At 42.7% G+C, this 25783-nt stretch overlaps 1 protein-coding gene across 1 annotated transcript in view; it reads left to right on the forward strand.

Moving 5' to 3' along the window:
* Positions 1–25783, forward strand: part of LOC144694404 (ras GTPase-activating protein 1-like) — a 219550-nt gene that overhangs the window by 150464 nt on the left and 43303 nt on the right. Inside the window, exons 16-19 of the mRNA XM_078564770.1 lie at positions 8403–8575; positions 18511–18670; positions 21508–21650; positions 24897–25012. Coding sequence (XP_078420896.1) covers positions 8403–8575; positions 18511–18670; positions 21508–21650; positions 24897–25012 — 592 coding nt within the window. The remainder of the gene's footprint in view (positions 1–8402; positions 8576–18510; positions 18671–21507; positions 21651–24896; positions 25013–25783) is intronic.

Below are 25783 nucleotides of genomic sequence, written 5' to 3' on the forward strand. Positions count from 1 at the left end.
TGACGGAACTATGTGCTACTGGCCCAGGACATTCTGGCAGCATTGATGAACCCCATGGAGGTGCAGGCATGATTGATGTGTCCAGTGACTGTGAAGGCGCATCATCAGTGTGCATTGGGAAGGTTGCACAAAACACAGGGAAGAGGCCCTGGACTGAGACACCTGCCTTTATCTTGTGCAGGGACCAAGGTTTCACATCTGATTGACAGGAACACTGCTCATTAGAACAAGGAGCCATCGGCAAGGAGACATTCTTGGGAGTTTATTAACAAAGTGAACATTATGTACAAGTGATTAACACCCGTGCCCAGGCTGTGCAACCTCATCTTTTTAAACTTCCTAACCCTGCCTCTATGTCTTGCTGCTCCCCCAAGATCCACAGCTGAGGTAGAGGCAGCCTGCTGACTCCTACATCCTGTTTGTGATTACATTGATGGGCCTCCTCTGGAGGGCCGAGACCTGGAGGGCCCCTGCCTGCTTTTGGGGTCCAGCTGTGTGGCAGTGGTACCCTCCTCAGCCTGTAAAGCTGGACCTGCTGGGGTCACAGGAAGAGAGGATTTGGATAAACCGGACACTCCACGAGTCACCTCAGTGGATGGCTGCCATCCTACCAGTGTTGACCTTGGTGCGTTGGCATGCTGGCGCTATCACCTCAGGCTGAAGGTAGACGGACTCCTCCATCGTGACTTGCAATCTGAGGTGTACAGCAGGCATCCCTTCCTGATGTTCCCAAGCTTGCCTTTGTAGCTCCAGCAACTGAGGTATGACCGAGTCCAGAGGTTCCTCATCTGACTCGGATTTAGCAAATTTCTGGTCTCCAGCAGTGTCCCAAATGCTGGACACCTAGGAAACCCTTGCTGCCACTGCCTGCTGTGGATCAGACAGTGCGATGTGCTCAGCAGATTGTGACCTCAAGGCTACTCTAGAGCTAGATCCCACCATGTGTATGTCTGCACTAGTGGAGGGTGTGGGTGAGTGCTGTGATGAGTCCTCGACGAGGTGTCATCAAATTCTTCTTCTGGGGTTTCTTCAGGGCTTCGGTCAAGGACCTGGGACGTGGACCCTCTTGGCTGCTTCCCAGATGTGCTGCAAAAGCAAGGAGAGATAATTAGTGCATGGCAGGGGACTGCAGAACAGAGGAAGTGACTCAAAGCGTGGTTGTCTGATGGATGTTACACTGCTGGATCCTTACTTCGTTGAGCACCATCAACCTCAGCATGGAACGATCCAGCTTGTCGCTGGCCAGCTGGATGACTATATTTTCAAAGTCTGTGAGGACCTTGATTTCAGCCAGCCTCCACCAGTCTGTGACCTCTCCCTTTTGTTGTATGCCAGCTTGTCCTGCATGAATACAGATGAAGAGATTGTAAGCAGGACACCTGCCAGGCCAGAAAACGAGGATGCCTGGCATGTGTGTGGGTGGTGAATGGTGCCATGGATGGGATGAGGACACAACCCACTGGGCAAATGAAGGTGCATGTGAGAGAGTGAATGGTGATATCCCTTGAACTGACAGTGAATGAGATCCTTGTGGATGCATGATGCCTTTGTGAGTGTGAGAGTTAAGAGTGAGGAGAAGAGTGACTTACCCTGGTGGAACACAGGATATCATTCATCCTCTTTCGGTACTGGGTGGCTGTCGTTTTTTGCAGAGCTTTGGCACTGACCACTGCTGCCACCGCCTCCCATGCCAGATTGGTGACCTTGCTTGCTGGTCTTCACCCAGAGCGGAGGTAGAGAACATCCTGGCTGGCCTCCACTGCTCAAGGGAGGCATCGCTAAATCTGGGGGCAACATGTTTCCCCCCCTTTGGCAGCCATCAATTCCCAGCAGCTTCCTATCCCTTGAAGAGTGCTTTAAATATGGCGCCTGGTTTACTGAAGGCCTGAGGTGACCTCAGGACAGGCGAATCAGAGGCCATTCCACCAGCGAACCAGCGTGTTTCCCAGGAATGAATTATTAATGAGGCGGGACACACCAGGAATGGGACAATATGGCGCGAATGCCTGCCATTGCGGTCGGCGGGTAAAACTTGCTTTCCCTGCCCACTACCTCACTTGGGGTGGGATTATCCCAGATTTGCACTAAGTCTCTCCAAGTCCCAGAAAGATAAACAGTTGTGCTGTTAAGTTATCCACTTACTTGTAAAATGAAAGGGAGCTGGGATCTATGATAATTAGCATTTCTACCTGGATGCAAGGTTAATGTGTTTCACATTGCCATGGGGAAAGAGGACTCCAGAAGCCATTTTTGACATCAGAATACAGGCTTCCATACAAATCAATGAATATCACAAACAGCAGAGGTTCTGTGTGGTCAGCAGAGAGATAAGGCTGCTTGGCTTTGTGAGTTACCACAGCCAATGGGAGGGAGATGGTCTCTAGTTGAAGAGACGCATCCTGCAATCTTCTGATTCCGGGGGATTTCTTCTGGCATGGCCAAGAAGAAAAAGAATTATTGGAACAGGTTTTACTGCTGGTGGTGGATTTAAACTTTCTGAAAATGGAGGAAAATGCCTGGAGACAGTGACTTTTTGCTACTCGATGAAACAGGGATACGAGATCCCATTGGAAGCAATTGTGAACTGTGTGCTAATAGGCCTGTAATTCCATTGAGTGTGTGATGGGTGATAAGTATACCAGGGAAATGTCACTTCCTGTGGTTAAAATGTAAGTAGTGCACAAAAGAAAATAGTGTTTAGTTAAATGTTTTAGTTATTTGTTACAATTAAAGTGTTAAAAAGTGAAGTTTTGATGGGTCATTCAGCTAATAACTGGAAGTTCAAATTCCTTTTTAAAGGTTATCTGTCTCTATGGAGATCGTAATACAATGCAAAAATATAAACCAACACAAAATAAGCAATCCAAACCAAATTTATAAATCCAAAACATGCTCTTTTGATACAAATGTTAACTAATTATTCTTTTGTGCATTCCTTTAGTGTCTGTTTTCTTTGCACTTTGCCTATCCTATTACTACCCCAGCGGCTGCAACATGGCTGGTGGAAAGCTGCTGACTTTCAAAGGGAGGCTGCAGATGATCTTGCAGGAAAACCTTGAGCAACTCTGGGCTTAGTGCAACCCAAACCCTAGCATTCTATTTCATGGGAACAGTAATCTGGGCTGACTGACTGACACGCAGCAGCAAGGCACTAGTGGAGCGGCATTGGTCTGAGGATGAATGCTATCATCCTGGAAGAGAACAGCAACTTTGTTTTCCAAAGGAGCTGTGGCCTCTGCCCTGGGACAAGGCCTGCACAATCAGTAATCTGTTGAAGTACAGATTGCTGGACTGTTGTGACACAAGGCACTTGAAACATTGGCATCTTCATTCTTGATGGTAGCAGTCTAAGCTTGCATGGCAGCCAGCTGACCTGCATTACAGGTTACCATTGACCAGAGACTAAATTGGACTAGCCATATGTGGCTACAAGAGCAGGTCAGAGGCTAGGAATAGTGCAATGAGTAACTCACCTCCTGACTCACCAAAGCCTGTCCACCATCTATAAGGCACAGGTCAGGAGTGTGATGGAATACTCCCCACTTGCCTGGTTGAGTGCAGCTCCAACAACACTCAAGAAGCTTGACACCACCCAGGACAAAGCAGCCCACTCGATTGGCACCACAACCATTCACTCCCTCCACCATCGACGCATAGTAGCAGTAGTGTGTACCATCTACAAGATGCTCTGCAGGAATTCACCAAGGTTCCTTATACAGCACCTTCCAAACCCACGACCACTACCAACTAGAAGGACAAGGGCAGCAGATAGATGGGGACACCTCCACCTGCAAGTTCCCCTCCAAGCCACTAACCGTCCTGACTTAGAAATATATCGCCGTTCCTTCACTGTCACTGCGTCAAAATCCTAGAACTCCCTACCTAACAGCACTATGGGTGTACCTACACTGCATGGACTGCAGCAGTTCGAGAAGGCAGCCCACTGCCACCTCCTCAAAGACAACTAGGGATGGGCAATAAATGCTGGCCCAGCCAGCGAAGCCCACATCCCGTGAATGAATAATTTAAAAAAAATTTTTTTTTTTTAAAAAGATCTGAGCTTTCACTGCAGCCTTCAGACATTGGGTAGCTTCTCTTCTGCTGCAATGGAGCCGAGACATTGGCCATCAGACTCTGCATCATGGTTGGGTCTACAAGGTTGCTAATGGAATAAAAACAGAAATTGCTGGAAGTACTCAGCAGTGTTGTGCAGATAAAAACTTTTAGGTCAAGGACCTTTCTTCAGAACTGAAGGGAGATAGAAATGTCAGTAACCTTCCACCAGCCATGTTGTAGCCACTGGGGTAGCAAAAGGATAGGCAAAGTGCAAAGAAAACAGACACCAAGGGAATGCACAAAATGGTGATTAGTCTGTATCAAAAGAGTATATTTTGGATTTATAAATTTGCTTTGAGCAAGTGAAGGTGGTAGGGGAGAACAAAAGGGAAGTTTTGTGATTGGTTGGAAGGCAGGAGAGATAAACTGACAAAATATTTCATGGTACAAAAGATAGTAAAGGGACAAAAGACTTGTCCAGAGTGGGTGTGGATGGCAAAATAATGAACAGCTATGCCTGAAAGCAAATACATGAAAAACTAGGTTAAGACCAGCACATGCAAAAAAAAACAGAAACAAATGGAGGGACAGAGTTTATGGTCTGAAATTATTGAACTCCATGTTGAGTCTGGACGGCTGTCAAGTGCCTAATCGAAAGCAGAGGTGCCATTCCTCGGCCTCGCATTGAGCTTCATTGGAACACTTCAGGTGGAGGACAGAGATGTCAGTGTGAGTGCAAGGTAGAGAATTAAAATAGCAAAACATTGGAAGCTCAGGGTCATGCTAATGGACTGGAGCAGAAGTGTACCGCAAAGCAGTTACGGAATATGCAATTGGCCTCCCAGTGTAGGGGTGACCACAATGTGAGCAGCAAATACAACATACTAAATTGAAAGAAGTACATGTGAACCGCTGCTTCATTTGGAAGGAGTGTTTGGGGCTTTGGATGGTGAGGCGAATGGAGGTAAAAGGGCAGGTCTTACATATCTTCCGTTTGCATGGGAAGAGGACAAAATGTTGCAGGTGATTGAGGAGTAGACCATGAAGTCATGGAGGGAACAGTCCCTTTGGAACGCTGACTGGAAGGGGAAGATGGGTTTGGTGGCAGCATGCTGGAAATGGCAGCAATGGTGGAGGGTGATCCTTTGAATGTGGAGGCTGGTGAGGTGGAAAGTGAGAACAAGGAGAACCCTATCATGGTTCTCGGAGGGAGGGGAAGTAGTGGGAGCAGAAGTGCAGGAAATTGATCGAACATGGTTGAGGGCCCTGTCAATTGTGGCAGGGTTGGGGGTGTTGTGGTAGGGAATCCTTGGGTGAGGGAAAAGGAAGGCATAGCTTAATCCCTATTGTGGAAGGTTGCATCAACAGAACAGATGCGACATAAACTGAGAAACTGGGAGAATGGAATGGAGTCCTTACAGGAAGCAGGATGTGAGGAAGCGTAGTCATGGGAATCAGTGAGCTTGTATTGCTAATGAGGTTGCTTGGCAGTTCCAATGCCAAGTGCTAGAAAGGATGGGTCCAAGCTCTGCACAAAGCCCTGTGATAAATTGCTGCCAGACATATAGAAAATTACAACATTTATGCTGTATAAGTATGCTGTCCAAAGGAGAGCCAGATTCATCCATGCTCCTGGACATTGCACCCAAGCTTCCTGGCAGCCTGTCCAGCAAGCATCTCATTGTGCATACTAAGCAACTTTCTTTTGTAGGCCAGCCTATCAAAATGCTCATCTGAGTCCTCTGCAGCAGAGCTCATGTGTGAACATGCCCTCCAGCAAGCTGGGACCTGTGGAATCTGTCCTGAGTACAGGGCAGTGATGCCCAGTGTCACACCCTGTGCAGATCCTTCCTCTAAGGGGTCTTCTAATTACATGCAGTATCAGTTGGTGGCTACAGGTGCTAAAGCAAATGGTAGTGTTTCTTCATATTAAGTGTCTTGTTGACCTTCAACCACTGCCTGGCCAGGTAGCAGTACTTAGTATCTGAAAGGAGAAAGACACAGAGATATTGTTGTGGTGCTGGGTGTGCGAGGGGGAAGCCAGAATTGCATACTTGGACGTATCTGGAGATTGTAAATCAGAATTGATTGTAGAATGAAGGGGAAGTGGGATGTGAGGAGAATTAACTTTGCGTATAACAGCATCTTTTATAGTTTCAGTCCCATTGCCGGCCGCAGTCCCAGTAGTACATGCTCCATTGATGGCGAGCACCGGCTCCTCCATGGGGGTAAGGGCATGCAGGCCCCTAGAAGTTAGCTCCTGCTTCCTTTAGATGTGTGCCCCCTTGCCTTGCAAGGGGGAAGGAAGCGCATCAGTATGTGTGGTGAAATCTGTTTGAGTGATGTGGTTGTCACTGTTGAATAGCTGGCAGTGTGTACAAGCTGTGAGAAATGGGGCTTGCAGCATTGCTAAACATGAGGGTGAGATGTGTGAAATGAAATGTTAGGTAAAAGGCTTGATAGAGATTTTGGTAGTTAAGTGATGGGGGATGGTGTATTGAACTGTATGGCTAGTGACATACAGATTATGGCATTTGGAGATGAATTCAGTGACTTTGACCAGACGTGTGAGATCACTAAACCTTTTGTGGCATTACATCCAGGTCCTTGGCGCTATATTGGCATTGACTGCCACAGCTATCTGGTCTCCCTGCTGTCTGAATGTTTGTCTGGAGGGCCTCGTGGCCTCCTGTGGTTATAGCACTTCACTTCCCCTTTGAGCTTCCTCTACCATGGCTTCTAGTGCAGCATCCAAGAATCTTGGAGTATGCTCTCTGTTTCGCCATCATTCAGCCTTTTTCAATGTCAGTGTTATAGAAGAATTTCTGCCATTTACTACAGCCATAATGGATCTCCCTTTTAAGAGCCTAGTTTTATGAAGTGTAGAGTATGTTGAACTCATGCCAGCTTCTCATGATTTTGAGCACCCTGTTGAGACATGCAAGTACTCAAAAGTGCAGGAGGTGCTGGCTGCACTCTACAATCACGGTAATGAGCAGGCAACAAAGTTGGCATGCTTCCATGGCGTGGTCAGGGATAGGGCTTGGGAAATATAACATTACATTTATCTTTTCTTGCCCTCTCTTTTCGTCTATATTTCTCTTTTGATCTCATTGTTATGTTTTGATCTGGAATTCCCTTGCTTTGGGCTAAATTTTATGTCCCTGCCCCCCTCCATTGAAGTCAGTGACGAGCCTGCCTCTGCTTGGCTGACTTGCCACACATCCATTTAACAGTCAATCAGAGGGCCAGCAGCTCTCTTGTAGCAACAGCGCCACCAGGAGTGGTGGCCACTGGGACTGCAGGCAGTCCCGAAGAGGAGATGCCTATGGAACCCAGACTTAAAGGTAGACCTGGAGCCAAGCTGGTGGTGGTAGGGGTGAAGGCAGGATCTTCAGGGCGGAGGGCGGTGAACTAACTTCGGGAGGGAGGTGGTCTCCCAGTGAGCACAGGGTGCCCAGAAAGGAGTCACTCCCCCATGCCTGACCACAAGTCTGCTTGGTTTCTCCTGGCAGGCTGGACACTTGAGGCTGACCTCCCCTGCCCCAGGTAAAATCCCAGCAGGAGGTCATAAAGGGTCCCAATTGGCCGACGGATGACCAGGGTGCCCGAAGTTTTCCCTGCCACCGGTAAAATCGCAGACGGGACAGGGACGATGCCACTGCCCTGGCACCCAACACCCCATCCAACCCACCCCCCCACCCTTTACCACAACATTCTTCCACCCCCCCCCACTCCGCTTGCCATCCTGCCCCCAAATTTTGTACATCACTTTGGTTGCTGACTGGTTCTGAGACTCCTGTTCAAGCTCTGCATTAGTTCTCATCCTTTATTTCCATCACTTTCATTATTCTTTTCCTTATTTCTCATGCCAGAAGAAGAATGTGCTATCTATTGCGTCTGCACTCCACTCAGGCTGTCTCGGCGTGCTCTCTTACTGAACTCTGCTTCATGTGTACTTTTTAGTTCATGCTCTCTAATCATTCTTTGTTATTCTGTTACAAATGTGCATTTTTTCCCCACACTAAAATCTATCATCATTCTTCTCCTTTCTCCCCCAACTGAAACATACCAGAGTTCCAGTAGCTCTGAGACTATGGCAGTGTTGCACACAATTGATCTTGATGACGGAATGTATAGTTTGAAGCTCAGCTTGGAAACACACCTAGGAGGGAGATAGAATTGAAGGGTAGAGTGCTCAGTTTTTAGTGGGTAGCAAGCAGGATGATTCAATCTTGCTCACATTAAACTGGACGAAGTTAATACTTTCTCTGTACTGGTACAGTTTTAAATTAATTTGAAAATCAAAGATTTGAACTGGACTAAGAAAAACTTCTGTTTTTCAGTATTCATGCGCTGTATGTTGAGTAAGTTACAAAAAGGGCAGCTGATCGATGAGTGGTTCCCCCTCAGTTCACATTTTCCACTAAAAGGAATTGAACCTGGTTCTCTACGGGTAAGAGCACGATATTCATTGGAAAAAATCATGCCAGAAGAGGAATACAGTGAATTCAAAGAGGTATTGCATTTTTTTCTATTTTCAATGTTATGCATGTTTATAGTGTTCTGTAACTTTTAATCAAAGTACTAGCCATCAACGTCTGTCAACTATTAAAAATTACGTATATGGTAACGTTCCTGAGGAATCATTTGCGTCTGTATATTAATTGTATAAAACCTTGTTAAATTGCATTCCTGTTCTATTTTCTTTCATTACTTTAAACACAAACATCAGTTGTTACAGAATCAGATCTCGTCTTGAGCGACCTCGCTACACAATACAACATAAGTACTTGTCAAATCGTATTGTACAATTTGACTATCATTTATTATTATTGAGATCACGATAAGAACTCACGATAATAACAATACACAATTGTTTGACAAATGTATTATATTTTTGAGCATTTAACTAGTAGAGTAAATAAATAGGAACCAGCAGATGTAGAGTACTTGGATTTCCAAAAGGCATTCAGTGTGGTGCTACACATAAGGTTAATACCTAAGATAAGAACATAAGAAATAGGAGCAGGAGTAGGCCTTTCAGCCTTTCAAGCCTTGCCCGCCTTTCAATAAGATCATGGCTGATCTACCCCAGGCCTCAACTCCTCTTTCATGCCAGCTCCTCGTAGCCCTCAACTCCCCGATATTTCAAAAATCTATCTACCTCCTGTTTAAATACTTTGTGATCTAGCCTCCACAACTCTCTGGGATAGAGAATTCCAGACATTCACCTTTCTCAGAAAAGAAATTCTTTCACATCTCAGTTTTAAATGAGTGTCCCCTTATTCTGTAACATTGTCCCCTAGTTCGAGATTCCCCCACTAGTGGAAACATCTTCTCAGCATCTACCCTATCAAGCCCCCTCAGAATCCTGTACATTTCATTATGAACATCCCTCATTTTTCAAAAATCTACTGAATAAAGGCCTAACCTTAGCTGTTCTTGATAAGTCAACCCCTTCATCCCAGGAATCAGCCCAGTGAATCTCTTTTGAACTGCATCCAATGCCAGTATATCCTTTCATAAATACGGGGGCCAAAACTGTGCACAGCACTCCAGGTGCAGCCTCTCCAACACCATGCACAGTTGTAACAAGACTTCCCTATTTTTAAACCCCAACCCCCTAGCAATACAGGACAAAATTTCATTTGCCTTCTTAATTACTTGCTGCACTTGCATGCTAACTTTGTGTTTCGTGCACAAGAACACCCAGATCCCTCTGTGCTGCGCTTTTTTGTAGTCTCTCTTCATTTAAATAATAGTCTGCCTTTTGATTCTTCCTTCCAAAGTGCATGACCTCACACTTTCCTATATTAAACTTCATCTGCCAAGTTTTTGCCCACTCACTCAACCTATCTATATCCCCTTGCAGATTCCTTATGTCCTCATCACAACATGCCCTCCCACCTATTTTTGTATTGTCAGCAAATTTGGATACATTACACTCTGCCCCCTTCTCCAAGTCATTATTATAGATAGTAAATAATTGGGGCCCTAGGACTGATACTTGTGGCACTCCACTAGTTACATCTTTCCAACCTGAAAAAGACCCATTAATCCCGACTCTATCTTCTGTGTATTAACCAATCCTCAATCCATGCTAATACATTACCCCCAATACAGTGAGCTCCTATCTTGTGCAATAACCTTTTGTGTACACCTTATCGAATGCCTTCTGGAAATCCAAATACACTACATCCACCAATTCCCCTTTATCAACTCTGCTTGTTGTATCCTCAAAGAACTCTAGCAAATTTGTCAAACATGATTTCCCTTTCACAAAACCATGTTGACTCTGTTTGATTGCGTTAAGCTTTTCAAAATGTCTTGCTACTTCTTCCTTAATAATGGACTCTAGCATTTTCCCAAAGATAGATGTTAGGCTGACTGGCCTATAGTTTCCTGCTTTTTGTCTCCCTCCCTTCTTGAACAGGGGCGTCACATTAGTGGTTTTCCAACCTGCTGGGACTCTCCCAGAATCCAGTGAGTTCTGGAATATTTCAACCAATGCATCCACTATCTCTGCAGCCTCTCCCTTTAAAACCCTTAGATGCAGGCCATCAGGACCTGGCGGCTTGTCTGCCTTTAGTCCCATTAGTTTGTCAAATACTTTGCCCCTCGTGATAAAGACTATTACAAGATCTTTCCTCCCATTAGCTTCCTGCTTATCTGATATCTTTGGGATGTTTATCGTGTCCTCCACCATGAAGACCGATGCAAAATGGTGGTTTAAATTATCTGCCATTTCCTTGTTCCCTGTTATCAATTCTCCAGTTGCATCCTCCAAGGGTCCCATGCTCACTTTAGCCACTCTTTTTATATACCCGTAGAAGCTCTTGCTAATTGCTTTTATATTTCTTGCCAGTTTACTTTAATCAATTTTCTCTCTCTATTAGCTTTTCAGTCATCTGCTGCTGGTTCCTAAAAACAAATTCCCAATCCTCTGGCCTGCCACTAGTCTTTGCCGCTTTGTATGCCATAGCTTTTGATTGGATTCTCTCCTTAACCACCTTTTGTTAACCACGGGTGGCTCACCCTTCTCAGAGTCCTTCTTTTTGACTGGGATAAATTTTTGCTGAGCATTATGAAATATCTGCTTAAATGTCTGCTCATCCATTGATCTTCCCCTTAGTCTGTTTTCCAAGCCTGCTTTAGACAACTCTTTCTTCATACCTTTGTAATTGCCCTTAGTTAAGTTGAGGACACTGGTTTGAGACCTGAGTTGCTCGCCCTCATACTGAATTTGAAATCCTATAATTTTGTGATCGCTACCCCCTAGGGGATCCTTAACTATGATATCTCTTATTAATCCCACCTCATTACTCATTACTAGATCTAAAATACCCTGTTCCCAGGAAGGTTCTGTAATATATTGCTTTAAGAAACAATCCCTGATGCACTCTGCAAATTCGTCTTCCACGTTATCCCGCCAATCTGATTTGCCCAGTCACTATGCAGATTAAAATCACCCATGACAATTGTAGCACCCTTGTTGCACGCCTCCATTATTTCCCTATTTATACTTTGTCCTACAGTGAGGCAACTCTTCGGGGGCCTATAGACGACTCCCACCCGTGACTTCTTTCCCTTGCTATTCCTTATTTCCACCCAAACTGATTCCATATCATGATCTTTGCACCTATATCACTACTCACCTCTGCACTGAAATCTCCCTTTATTAATAAAGCTACCCCGCCTCCTTTTCCATTTTTGCCTATTTTTCCGGAAGATCAAATACCCTTGAATATTGAGTTCCCATTCTTGGTCACCCTGCAGCCGCATCTCTGTAACAGCTATCAAGTCATATTCATTAATTTCTATTTGTGTCGTCAACTCCTCTTGTTACAAATTCTGCATGCATTCAGATAAAGAGCCTTAAGCTTTGACTTTTTACTATTATTGCTTATTCTGGTTCTGATTTCTGCTTATATTTTCTGCCTCGTCCTGTCATACTTTGATTATCATTTGCCGCTTCAGTACCCTGCACCTCTGCTCTCTTGTTTCCTTTTGATTTTTTAAACTTCCCTTTAGTTGAACCCTCCCCATACTAATTAGTTTAAAGTCCTGTCTACAACCCTAGTTATACGATGCTTGGTTCAAATGAAGCCTGTCCCAACGGAACAGCTCTGTCCTTCTCCAGTACTGGTGCAGTGCCCAATGAATCAGAACCCATTTCTCCCACACCAATCTTTGAGCCACACATTTAGACCATAAGACGTAGGAGCAGAAATTAGGCCATTTGGCCCATCGAGTCTGCTCCGCCATTTCTCAACCCCATTCTCCCGCCTTCTCCCCATAACCTTTGATCCCCTTACCAGTCAAGAACCTATCTATCTCGGTCTTAAATATACTCAATGACCTGGCCTCCACAGCCTTCTGTGGCAATGAATTCCACAGATTCACCACTCTCTGGCTAAAGAAGTTTCTCCTCATCTCTGTTCTAAAAGGTCTTCCCTTTACTCTGAGGCTGTGCCCTCAGGTCCTAGTCTCTCCTACTAATGGAAACATCTTCCCCACGTCCACTCTATCCAGGCCTTTCAGTATTCTGTAAGTTTCAATCAAATCCCCCATATCCTTCTAAACTCCATCGAGTATAGACCCAGAGTCGTCAAACGTTCCTCATATGTTAAGCCTTTCATTCCTGGGATCATTCTCATGAACCTCCTCTGGACCCTCTCCAGGGCCAGCACATCCTTCCTGAGATACAGGGCCCAAAATTGCTCACAATATTCTAAATGTGGTCTGACCAGAGCCTTATAAAGCCTCAGCAGCACATCCCTGCTTTTATATTCTAGTCCTCTCGAAATAAATGCCAACATTGCATTTGCCTTCCTAACTACCGACTCAACCTGCAAGTTAACCTTAAAAGAATCCTGGACTAGGACTCCTTTGCATTCCAGATTTCTGAATTCTCTCCCCATTTAGAAAATAGTCTATGCCTCTATTCTTCCTACAAAAGTGCATGACCTCACACTTCCCCACGTTGTATTCCATCTGCCACTTCTTTGACCATTCTCCTAACCTGTCCAAATCCTTCTGCAGCCTCCCTGCCTCCTCAATACTACCTGTCCCTCCACCTATCTTTGTATCATCTGCAAACTTAGCCAGGATGCCCTCAGTTCCTTCGTCTAGATTTACCTCTCTATTTTTATTTACCCTATGCCAATTTGCACGTAGCTCAGATAGTAATCCCGAGATTATTACCTTTGTGGTCCTGCTTTTTAATTTAGACCCGAGTTGCTCATAGTCCTTCAGCAGAACCTCTTTCCTAGTCCTACCTATGTCATTGGTACCTACGTGGACCACGATAACTGGATCCTTCTCCTCCCACTCCAAATTCCTCTCCAGCTCAAAAGAGATATCCTTAACCTTGGCACCAGGTAGGCAACACAGCCTTCAGGAATCTGTCTTTGCTGCAGAGAACAGTATCTATTCCCCTAACTATGCTATCCCCTATTACTACTACATTTCTCTTTTCCCCCTCCACTTGAATGGTGCTCTGTACCACGGTGCTGTGGTCAGTTCACTCATCCACCCTGCAGTCTGTGCCCTCATCCACACCTTGAGCAAGAACCTCATACCTATTGGACAAGGGCACTGGTTAATGCTCCTTCAAAGCTAAATTTTGGATCCCCACACCTGCCTCACTCGCAGTCACACCCTCCTCTCCCTGACCACGGTCCAAATTTGAAGTAATTAGTCTAAGGGATGTGACTTTGTCCTGAAACAGTGTCCAGGTAACTCTCCCCCTCCCTGATGTGTCGCAGTGTCCACCGCTCAGACTCCAGCTCATCAACTCTGAGCTGAAGTTCGCAAGCAGCCAACACTTGCTGCAGATTTGGTCACCGTGGATTGCACCGCCATCCACCAGCTGCAACATATCTCTATTCTATTTAATTAATTTGGATGTTAAATATTTTAAAATTGAATTTCTTAACTGTACTCTTCAACTGAAATAACTTCTCCTGATTTAAACCATTTGGCCAATCAAAAGAGACACGGAAGAGATGCCTACCAATAAAGGCTCATGTAGTTGGGGGTAATATCTTAGCCTGGTTAGAGGATTGGTTAATGGACAGGAAGCAGAGATTTGGGATAAATGGGGCATTCTCAACTTGGCAGGCTGTGACTAGTGGACTGCTGCAAGGATCAGTGCCGAGACCTTAGCTATTTACAATCTATATTTATGATTTAGATACATTACTCTCCATCTCGTCATCTAAATTTGCTGACGATACAAAACTAGTTGAGAATGTAAGTTGTGAGGAGGAAATAGAGAAGATGCAAAGAGATGCAGACAGGTTAAGTGAGTGAGCAACAAGGTGGCAGATGGAGTATAATAATGGGAAAGTGTGAGGTTATTCACTTTGGCAGTAAGAAAAGCAGAATGCTTTTTAAAAGGCATGAAACGTGTAAATGTTGATGTTCCAAGGGACTTAGATGTACTAGTACAAGGAACACAAAGTTAGCATGCTGGTACAGCAAGCAATTAGTTAGGCCAATGGCATGTTGACCTTTATTGCAAGGGGATTGGGGTAAAACAATAAAGAAACCTTGCTACAATTATACAGGGCTTTGGTGAGACCAAGTCTGGAGCACTGTGTGCAATTTTGGTCTCCATATTAAGGAAGGAACGTTGGAGGCAGTACAACAAAGTTTCACTAGATTGGTTCATGGGATGAGAGGGTTGTCCTATGATGAGAGGTGGTTCGTGGGATGAGAGGGTTGTCCTATGATGAGAGGCCAAGTACATTGGGCCTATATTCTCTGCAGTTCAGAAGAATGAGAATTGATCTCATTGAAACATACAGGATTCTGAAGGGATTTGACAGGGTAGTCACTGAGAGGTTATTTCCCTGGGATGAGCAATCTAGAACACTGGGCCACAATAAGGGGCCGATCAGTTAGGACTGAGATGAGGAGACATTCAAAGGGTTATATACCTTTGGAATCATTTACTCCAGAGAGTTGTGGATACTCTATTGTTGAATCTGTTCAAGGCTGAATTGGATTTTTGGTGTCTCAGAATCAAGGGGTATAGGGAGTTCAGACAAAGTGAAACTGAGGCCATAATCAGTCATAATCGTATTGAATGGCAGAACAGGCTGGAGGGTCTACATGGTCTAATCCTCCTTTCTCTTTTTCTCCAGCAAGCAGTGGTTTGTTTAAAGCACTTATACCAATTCTACCTTTTGATCTCTACATTCCATGCATGCTACCATTAAATTACACTACATTAAAAGTGACACAATGCAGACTTCAGATAAATGGAAGTAAGATGGATTTAAGTTCATCTTATCTCTGCCAATGATTCAGTTACCATGGTTATACAAGCTGTGGGCTTTAAAATTTGGGGAATCCTAAACTAGGGATCATTAATTAATACAACATAATCATTAATAAATCCAATAATGAATTCAGGAGAAACTTGTTTACCTAGAGAATGGTTAGAATGTAGAACTTGCTGCCTCACGGAGCAGTTGAGCCAAATAGCTTAGATGCATTTAAGGAGGGTCTACATAAGTATATGAGAGAAAAAGGAATAGAAGGACATACTAACAGCATTAGATTAAGTAGTTTCGGAAGAGATTTATGTGAAGCAAACACTGGTATAAATCAGTTGGGCTGAATGGCCTGTATTGCACATACTATATAATTTTTGGAAGCCAGTCAGGTTGGGGAAAAATAACCGAGGAAAATATTGTTAAAAAAGAGAGTGCACTTTTTTTTTTAAATAGACTTAAAAAAAGCTTTTTATAAAACCTGAAAAAAGAATTGAATCAGTAGCCCTTTAAATTTTGATGTGCGTAACCTGCTAAACCTTTTTTTGAGAAATATTTCTCAGAGCATAACTGGTTAACCAAAGAACTGCGCACTGTAAATAGAAAAAAAAGTCTTGCACTTGCCATCCATTGAAATGTAAATAATGATTTGTAATCCAGTGAGGCCCAAATTAACTCCCAACTTGCCCATTGCAACAAAATTCAACTAAAACAACCTTCTTTATCCAGGCTGAGGCAAAATGTTCTTCGCTCCCCACCTTTATCCTTTTTAAATTCCCTTCCCTTGTGTCTCCCTCATTCCTCCCTCCCTCACCCACACCCCAATCCCCTTCAATCACCAATTGAAGGGGTTGAATGCCTGCTCCTGTTCCAATGCTTCATTTTTAATTTCTCACCTTTATTATTTTCTTTTTCACCTAGAAATAATGAAAGTTCCTGATGGAATCTCCATTATTTTTTGCTAGTCTGCTGGTGCTTGCACAATTGGATGCTGCTGAATTTAGTCTGAGATTGCAGGAGCACTCTAGAAAGTGCCCAATTGATTGATTGAAGTAAATTTTGATTAGCTAGCTGAATAATTTCAACCATTAGTGTGCTACTGAAGAATATATTAATCCAGGCACACTTTGAGCTCTGTAAATGAGTATAGTCATTAATCAATTCTTTCTATTTCTCAGGAAACATTAGCAGTTCCTGCTCCAACTTTAGCTTAAAAAAGTGAGTCTGCCCACTGAAGAGCTAAGCTGCGCAGCCAGCAAAAATTTGCATTTATGTAGTGCTCTTAAAGTGGAAATAGTCACAATTTTGAAAGGAGGAAACTGAATGCCTAGCCAAAGGAGAGGGAGGTAGAGAGACTGAGAGATGGAATTGTGCCAATGTGGCTGAAAACATGACCTTCAATGGTGGGATGAAGGATGCAGTTTGCACAAGAGCCCAGTGTCAGGAGAACAGCAAGCTTTGGTGTAATGCTTGAGGTTACAAGAATGTGAAGAGCATGGCCATGGAGGGATTTAAAGATCTGATGAGAGGTTTAAATTTGAATAATCTTGCCCCCAGTGCTTCAGTGTAAATTAGCAAGGATTGGAGCAATGGTTTAACAGGATATAGTGCAGGTTAGGACAGGACTGTGCAACTTTGGATGAGCTGTAATTTATAAAGAATGGTGTATAGAAGGCTGGACTGGAGACCTTTGGAATTGTTGCCTCTAGAGATGACTAACTGGAAAAATGTTGTAGTGGCAGATGGCAGTTGGGCTAGAGGTGAATGATATGGAAGTGAAAATAGATAGTCTTTGTGATGGCAAGGTTACATAGTCTGAAATTGAGCTTAAGTTAAATAAATTAGCAAGTGTGGCTCAACTTGAGATAGTGGCTAGATAGGAAGGTGATGTTGATGGCCTGTGTACTGACTTTATGGCAAGTGGCAGATGATTGATTTGGCCTTCGCGTGTTTTAATTGGAGGAAATTGCAGCTCATCCAAAACTAGAAAGCAAGGGGTTCCTGGCACAAACTAAATTAGCTGATCTTGTTGGGATCCTGGTAAGGCCACCACAGTTGTACCCAGTTTTCCTGGATTGGGAAGGGGAAATGTAATCTGAGTTCCCTCACTCTCCAGTAACTACTGCAGAAGCGGACATCAGATAAGAAATTAAATTAAATTGTATTTATTCATTCTACTAGCAACCTAATGTCCCTTGTAATTTCTCTTATTCCGTTTAAACATTACAACTGAGAAAAGAAAAAAAAAACTTCATTCCCTCAACTACCAACAGCAACTTGCATTTATACAGTGCATTTAATAAAATATGCCTCAAGGCACATCAAGTGTTGTTAAACAAAATTTGACACTGAGTCACAAGGAGATTAGGCCAGATTATCAAAATTTTGGTCAAACAGATAGGTTTTAAGAAGGATTGAGAAGTGGAGAGATTTAGGGTGTGAATTCCAAAGTTTAAGGCCTTGGTAGCTGAAGGCACAACCACCAATGGTAGAGCAATTAAAATCGGTGATGCTCAAGAGAACGGATGAGCACTGGAGGAGATTACAAGAAAGGGTGATCCAGGTTATAGAGAGATTTGAAAGCAAGAATGTAATTTTTAATATCGAAGCGTTGCTTAACTGAAGGCCAGCGTAGGTCAGTGAGCACATGATGGAAGGGCAATCGGATTTGGTGCCTGTTAGGATATAGAGATTTGGATGACCTCAAGTTTATGAAGGACTGGACGTGGAAGGCCATCCAGGAATGCATTGGAATGGTCAAGCTTGGAATAACAATGTCATGGACAGTATTTGTTTTTAGTAATTGCAAAGGAAGGAGGAATCATCTGGGATGCTTCATAAAGAAATTTAAATAATAGGTATTTTTGTATCAGTGCTTTTCTATTGGAAAGCCAGCTTTATCAGGCATTGCCTGATAAACTTGAATCCTGTGGCCTTGCTTACTGCCAGCTTCTGACATCAAATTTGTATTATAGCGTGTTCCCAGTACCAAATCTTCTCATCAGTTTTGATTAAACATTCATCATTGTGGCTCTACATAACTTGAAAGTCTACTTAAACCTTAGAAAAAAAGTGTTCTTATTGAAATTATACATTCGTAAAAACTCTACCAAAATAAGTTAATGTATGTTGCATTTTGTTTAGTTTATTATCTTCACATTTTTTGTAGCTTATTCTTCAGAAAGAATTCCATGTGATATATGCCTTATCCCATGTGTGTGGCCAGGATCGCACATTACTGGCCAGTATTCTACTGAGAATTTTTCGGCATGAAAAGCTTGAATCACTGTTACTACAGATACTCAATGACAGAGAAATTAGTATGGAAGGTAAGCCTATTATACCTAAATCATGAACCTATTCATTATAGTTTGTTTATTGGATTAAATACATTTGTTACGTACATTTATTTGGACTGTAAAACACTAAGACACTTTCCTGTATCTGAGGTATGCTATTAAAAGAAAATACAAGTTGAGTGATTTTGGCTTAATAGCTTAGTTACCGTTAGTTTTTGATGGATAAATCCTAAAGGAGCACAATTGTACTGGTACCATAGTTATTATTTGAATGAAGGCTATTCTTCATATAATGTAAGATGAATATTGTGACCTTCATTTGAACTGAGCTACAAACTTGAAACAGTAAATACCAATGGTAACATCAGTCTCAAACTTTCCATAGGCACAGTGCAATGACACAATGCAAGATTATATACCACCAAATTTGAGGCTTTTTTTTCTCTAAGCAGATGGTCCAGTTTAATGCTATATTAAGGACTAATATGGATAGTTCAGGGATCCTGATTGAAGCTTTTCAGACCAGTGTCACAGCAAATGTGTTTTTACTATCTGTTTGTTCTGGAATTTTGATCTGATCTGCTTGGCTGCATTTTTTGGGCTTTGTTCAGGAATTGCAGTTACAACTTCTACAGTTGTCTGTTCGTGGCAAAGGAATCTTTTGTAGAGGAATTTCTGGTAGGTTACAAGTGCCATCAACTGGATTAGTGGACCATTCTTAGATTGCCAAGGAGGAGGAGAATTTCCCATTATAATAATAGCTGCCTCATTAACAGTCACAGTAGCACAATACTGTGACGTGGACTAGAGAATTGGAGACATGTTTTGCAGAATGGCTGGTACTAGAAATTTTTATTTGTTCTTGGGATGTGAGTGTGACTGACAAGGCCAGCATTTATCACCCTTCCCTAATTGCCCTTGAGAAGGTGGTAGTGAGTTTTTTTCTTGAACCATTGAGTCCATTTGGTGCAGGTACAAACATAATTGTTAACAAGGGAGTTCTGGAATTTGACCTAGCGACAGTGAAGGAATGACAATATAGTCCCAAGTCAGGATGGTGTGTAACCTAGAGGGGAACTTGCAGGTGGTGGTGTTCCATGCATCTGCTGTCCTTGTCTTTCTCGATGGTAGAGGTCACAGATTTAGAAGGTGCAGTCAAAGGAACCTTGGCGAGTTGTAGCAGTGCATCTTGCAGTTAATATACACTGCTACCCTTCTCCACTGATGGTGGAGGGAGTTAAAGTGCCTGATGGGGTGCCCATCAAGCAAACGGGCTGCTTTTTTTATTTTTCCATTGGGTCTGGGCTAGGCCAGCATTTATTACCTTGAGGTAACTTTCCCCATCCCTGATACATCACAGTGCCTGCAGCTCGGCCTACAGCTCAGAGCCAAAGCTCCTCAAGCTGCAGACATGTTTGCCCTGGATCACACAGATGTCCAGGAGTTCCCACATTCTGCAGTCGCAGCATGTCACCTGCCCTGCCATCTTTAAGACGAGTTAATTTTATTTTTCCTTAATTAATTTATAATTAATAAACACTGCTAATCCCAATAAGCTAATAAACGTTACTACAAGTAATAAAACCTTAATATTACTGATAAATTACACAAGTTTTGAAGATAAACGAGCAAAATATCAACCAATCATTTTTCTGTCTTAAATAAAAACAGAAAATGCTGGAAAAACTCAGCAGGTCTAACAGCATCTGTGGAGAGAAAGACAGAGTTAACATTTTGAGCCCTTATGACTCTTCAGAGCCTCATTCTGTCTTTCTGTGATGTCACACTTTGATTTCTCTCAATGTGGCCGATCTGCTCTGGAGCCACAAACTAGATTGGATAGCTCATATCTTCTTGGATAGCTCACCTATAAAATTCTAACAGGACTAGACAGGGTAGATGCAGGAAGGATGTTGCCGATGGTGGGGGAGTCCAGAACCAGGGGTCACAGTCTGAGGATATGGGGTAGACCATTTAAGACTGAGATTAGGAGAAATTCCTTCACCCAGAGAGTGATGAGCCTTGGAATTCGTTACCACAGAAAGTGGTTGAGACCAAAACATTGTATGCTTTCAAGGAGGAGTTAGATGTAGCTCTTGGGGCGAAAGGGATCAAAGGGTATGGGGAGAAAGCAGGAGCAGGCTATTGAGTTGGATGATCAGCCATGATCATAATGAATGGCGGAGCAGGCTCGAAGGGCCGAATGGCCTACTCCTGCTCCTAGTTTCTATCAGTACTGCTGACTATCTCTGGGTGCTCATTTTGCTCGCTACTGACTGCCTCAGGTTCCTCCTTTCACCTGCACTTGAGCACTGTCCAATTCTGGTCCCAGAAACCCAGCACGATATTCATTTGGACATGAACGTTGGAAAAATGCTACAATGGAGACACTTTGGGGTGTCTCTGGCGGAATGAACTAAAATGGCCTTCCTCATCTGTCACTGCCTTGTGCCATCAAGGTTCCAATTGTCAAGTGTGTTTTTAGACCAAGTCACTTTCAGATTCTTAAAACAAGGCAAATTAGAACATCTGTAGACAGCCAGCCTTGTATTAACATTGCCTAGAGTTACAGTGCTTTAATAAATGTGGGCACAGTTCATGTTTAGAAACTTTAAGCTGGAAAACTGAAACTGGGCATCAAAAATCCATTTCAGCAAATACTTTCTTTAAAAAACTTTTTTGCATGATGTAGTAATGAAGTGTTCATTATTGAGATTAAAGGTTTGGTGATATTTTTACCTTGCGAAATCAAATCTAAAAATTCAGTGCAGTGTACACTCATTCTGCCTTCTGTGCTTGCAGGGCCTAGAATCGGCAAAAAGTGGCATCTACATTTTTAAAATGTATTTATGTGACTTTTTCTTCAGATGAATCCACCACTCTCTTCCGCGCCACAACCTTGGCAAGCACACTTATGGAACAATATATGAAATCAACAGCAACACCATTTATCCATCATGCTCTGAAAGAAACCATCCTAAAGATAATGGAGAGTAAACAGTCATGTGAGGTAAGGTACTGGAGTGCAGCAAAGGTTGCAGCAACAATGACTGGACCAATATACTTATGGGTGCAATAACAATTTTATTATCCGTGAGGAGCATTTTCCAGTTTTCATCAATTGTTGTGTATATCTGGACTCAGGGCCCAACTTGACTTTAGGAAAAATCTAAGAATCTGTCCAAGACTCCTAAGAGGAGGAAATCTCCACCCCTTTCTATTTCACATCATATTGAGTATAAATGCAGTGCAACATTAAAATCACTAGTATAAAATGACCAGGGAATGCCTTGGATCTCCTGGACACTTTACAGCACTAAGCCTCAAATTGGTGTAAACATTACCATTATGCACACAGCGTAAACATTTTGAATATAATTAAGATTAGTAAAGAGCTGGACAGTAATATTCAAGTTTAACATGACAGTGAAACAGATAAATCCTTAACTGAAAGCTTAGGGGGGATTTTATGGAGCCCACAAGAGTGGGAAACATGGCAACCAAGGTGACTTAATTAGGCAGGATGCAAAATCTCAATTTCCCAACCATTTGTTGCAATGCAGCGTTAAAGTTTGTGATGTGTTGAGCCTCGCACTGGCCTGTGGCAAGTTTGTACTTGTAACACATTTGCAAGCCATGAACACTCATTAGTGTAAACTTTTTTTAATTACGTCAGAATGAGTGGTATTTGCCACTATCGGGATACTGCTATCAAGCCAAAAAGACATTTTGCCCATCATACAAATGAGTAATGTGGTATATGAATTTCAGTGCCAGTGTGATGCTGTTTGATATGATCCACCAATCTTTGGGATATACGGCCTACAAACATAGCATGTCCCAGCCGCTGTTTGCAAAGGGCAAGGTACAGACCGTATCCAACCAGCTCGTGCTTGCAAAACTCAAATCAGTGTCCAACATTAGATGTGATTCTGCGATTAGACAACATTTGCTAAATAATCCTCAGTGTGCTAAGAATTATTCTGTCAACCAGTTTAAGATTCAGTCAGGCTCAATGTGGTGCATTTGAGTGTACGTGGAAGCTACATATATTAATGCACAAGGCCCTGTTTTTTTGCAGACAGAACATGTACACACATTGCACCTGTTTCAACTAAACAAAATCGGTGACAGCCATTTGCTGACTCATTCCTCAGGGAAATACCTTGACCAATCAGGGTCAAGCTGCCTGGTTTAAATTTCAAATCATGCTTGGCAATTAATTGTCATTCACCATCAGTTGGTGCATTCTCCATGGCAACACCTCTACCAATCTGAGTTCACTTACCAACCAACCAGCATTCTCTTCTCATACGGTATAAATTGTTGTTTTCCCCTTATTGGTATTTTTGCAAATTATCCTGGTGAGTGCAAGACAAAAAGCTTTGACATGTCTCTTTTTTTCAGCAATGCTCAGACAATTACCTTTATAATGCATGAGGGAGGACCAGTTAAGCCTCTAAGTTCAGAAAGCAGAAAGACCTGGGTGTATATGTGCATAGATCATTGAAGGTGGCAGGACAGGTGGAGAGGGCTGCTAATGAAGTATATAGTATCCTGTGCTTTATTAATAGGGGCATAGAGTACAAGAGCAAGGAGGTTGTGCTGAATTTATATAAGACACTCATTAGACCTCAGCTGGAGTATTGTGTACAGTTCTAGGCACCACATTATAGGAAGGATGTGAGCACATTGGAGAGAGTGCAGAAGAGGTTTACAAGAATGGTTCCAGGGATGAGAAACTTCAGTTACAAGGATAGATTGGAGAGGTTGGGATTGTTCTCCTCTGAGAGAAGAAGGATGAGAGGAGATTTGATAGAGACGTTCACAACCATGAAGAGAGCTGGACAGAGTAGATAGGGAGAAGCTGTTCCTGCTCGAATAAGGATCAAGAACGACAGAGCACAGATTTAAAGTGATTTGCAAAAGAAGCAAATGTGACGTGAGAAAAAAAAATTTCACACAATGGTGGTTCAGGTCTGGAATGTACTGCTTGGAAGTGTGGTAGAGGCAGGTTCAATAGAGGTATTCAAGAGGGCATTAGATGATTATTTGAATAGAAACAATGTCAGGGGTACGGGGAAAAAGCAGGGAAATGGCACTAGGTTATAATGCTCATTTGGAGAGCCAGTGCAGATACGATGGGCTGAATGGCCTCCCTCTGTGCCATTAAAATTCTGTGATTCAGCCATGTCCCACAGAGTGGCAAGTACAACACTGGACTCTAGCATGAACATTCAATAAGATGTGTACAAAAAGCACAACATTGTTTCTTCCAAATAAAAGGATATGTCCTTAACTCCACTGTAACCATCAGTGTGTGCCACTGAGGCGTGCCAGTGCAGTTAGCTCTCTGAATAAGCTAGTCTCAACAAATAACAATGATGCAAATATGAATAGAGTGAAACCAATGTAATGTGAAATATTTACAAGTGGAATTTAATTTTGAAAAACACCTGTGCCACCTTTGTGCTCTTAAGTCATATGTTAATGGCAATTTGGTTGGGCAAGAAAGCTTTGATGCAGAGCTTCTGTTTGGCTCTTTCATAGCCCACCCTTAGCTGCAGCATTGTCAGATGACAACGGGTTTCATCACTGAAAAGCTTCCATCGCTGCATAATCACATGTCTCCCATGCACGTTGTCAGCACTTAAAATTTTAATTGTTTCCGTGAGAAACGGCAAATAGCAAGAGCAAACGTGGTGCATACTTCAGATTCTGCCATCAACCGCACACTGTCAACAAAATTACGCACCCCAAAACTGAAGGTATGCGAAGATTGTAGACTTCATTTTTTTTGTTAAACTTTGTCTATTTTAGGTTTTACCTTTAATAGCTGGAAATCAAAAATCAATGGAGGTATTACCCCCAAGATTGTATCAGTGCATCAGAAGCATTTTGTGTAAAATCAGCTTTTCAAAAATGCTGGATTGGAGATGGACTCCTAACTTATAGCACTATGATTCAGGAATGGACAAACTTGTTTAAATTTATATTCAATCCAAAACATGCCAGCAATCCATAGATTTCCTGTGGGAAAAAATAGCGAAGATTATGAAGATCAGTTTTCACTGAATCCGATTATAGTTTAACATTTTAGAGATGGCTAGAAAATTTTTGCTATAATATTTTTTGTCTAATTTCTTTCCATATATAGAGCATTAATGCATTTAGAACCTCTTGTTTCCGAAAACTTGCCTATTTCAATAACCTAACATAAATTGAAAAACATAATCAAAATGCTTCTGATTTACAGCTAAATCCTTCCAAACTTGAAAAAAATGAAGATGTGAACACTAATCTGGCACACCTATTGGCTCTCCTCTCAGAATTGGTGGAGAAGATTTTCATGGCTGCAGAAGAACTGCCTCAGTAAGTAACAAATTATGTAGCTATACATTGTGAACAAAAATTATATCTAAACATCTCAATTTTTTTTGTATACTGTTATAATGAATACAATGAATAGGGCAGTGTATGAGTTTTGACTTCTCCCACCATCCAGAAAGGGAGGGGAGAAGTTGGATAAGAAACGCAAACCTGGAACTTGAGGTGAGAGTGAGAGTTGAAAAAGAAATTAAGGTTTTACAGTTGCTGAATTGTATCATTACCAGTTATCATTAAGAATACTCTTACACAAACATAACCATGTTCTTGCGTCCCTTCCACTATGCTCAACTTCAATTCCCCCTTGAATAAGCTAGCTGCCCCTCTTTTTGCCCTGTCAGCATTCCGAGCCCATCCTTCTACTACTCTTTACAACTGCTCATCCTTTTCTTGTCAACTTTTCCACGGTGTCTACAGGGTGCCAACTTCAGTCTCCTTTCTCTTCTGCTCACCCCAACCCTCACTAGCCTCTTGGACCATGCAAGTGAATCAGTAATCACCAGCCGTCTCAGTATTTCCCTCCAGTATGAAGCCTCTAGAGTTCATCACCTTATTGTGGATGATTGCATTGATATCTTGACTTTGACTGAAACTTAGCGCATAATTGAAAACATTTGTCCCTTATCAAAAACTAGCTATACTTTCCACCAACTACCCTGCATAAACAGCTACAGTAGCGGTGTGGCCATTTTCACCAAGTCATACCTTAGGCTTCTCCCTTACTTGTTTGGTGTTTTCACCTCCTTCAAACACTTT

This window comes from Cetorhinus maximus, chromosome 2 (genome assembly GCF_964194155.1).
Source record: "Cetorhinus maximus chromosome 2, sCetMax3.hap1.1, whole genome shotgun sequence".
NCBI lineage: Eukaryota > Metazoa > Chordata > Chondrichthyes > Lamniformes > Cetorhinidae > Cetorhinus > Cetorhinus maximus.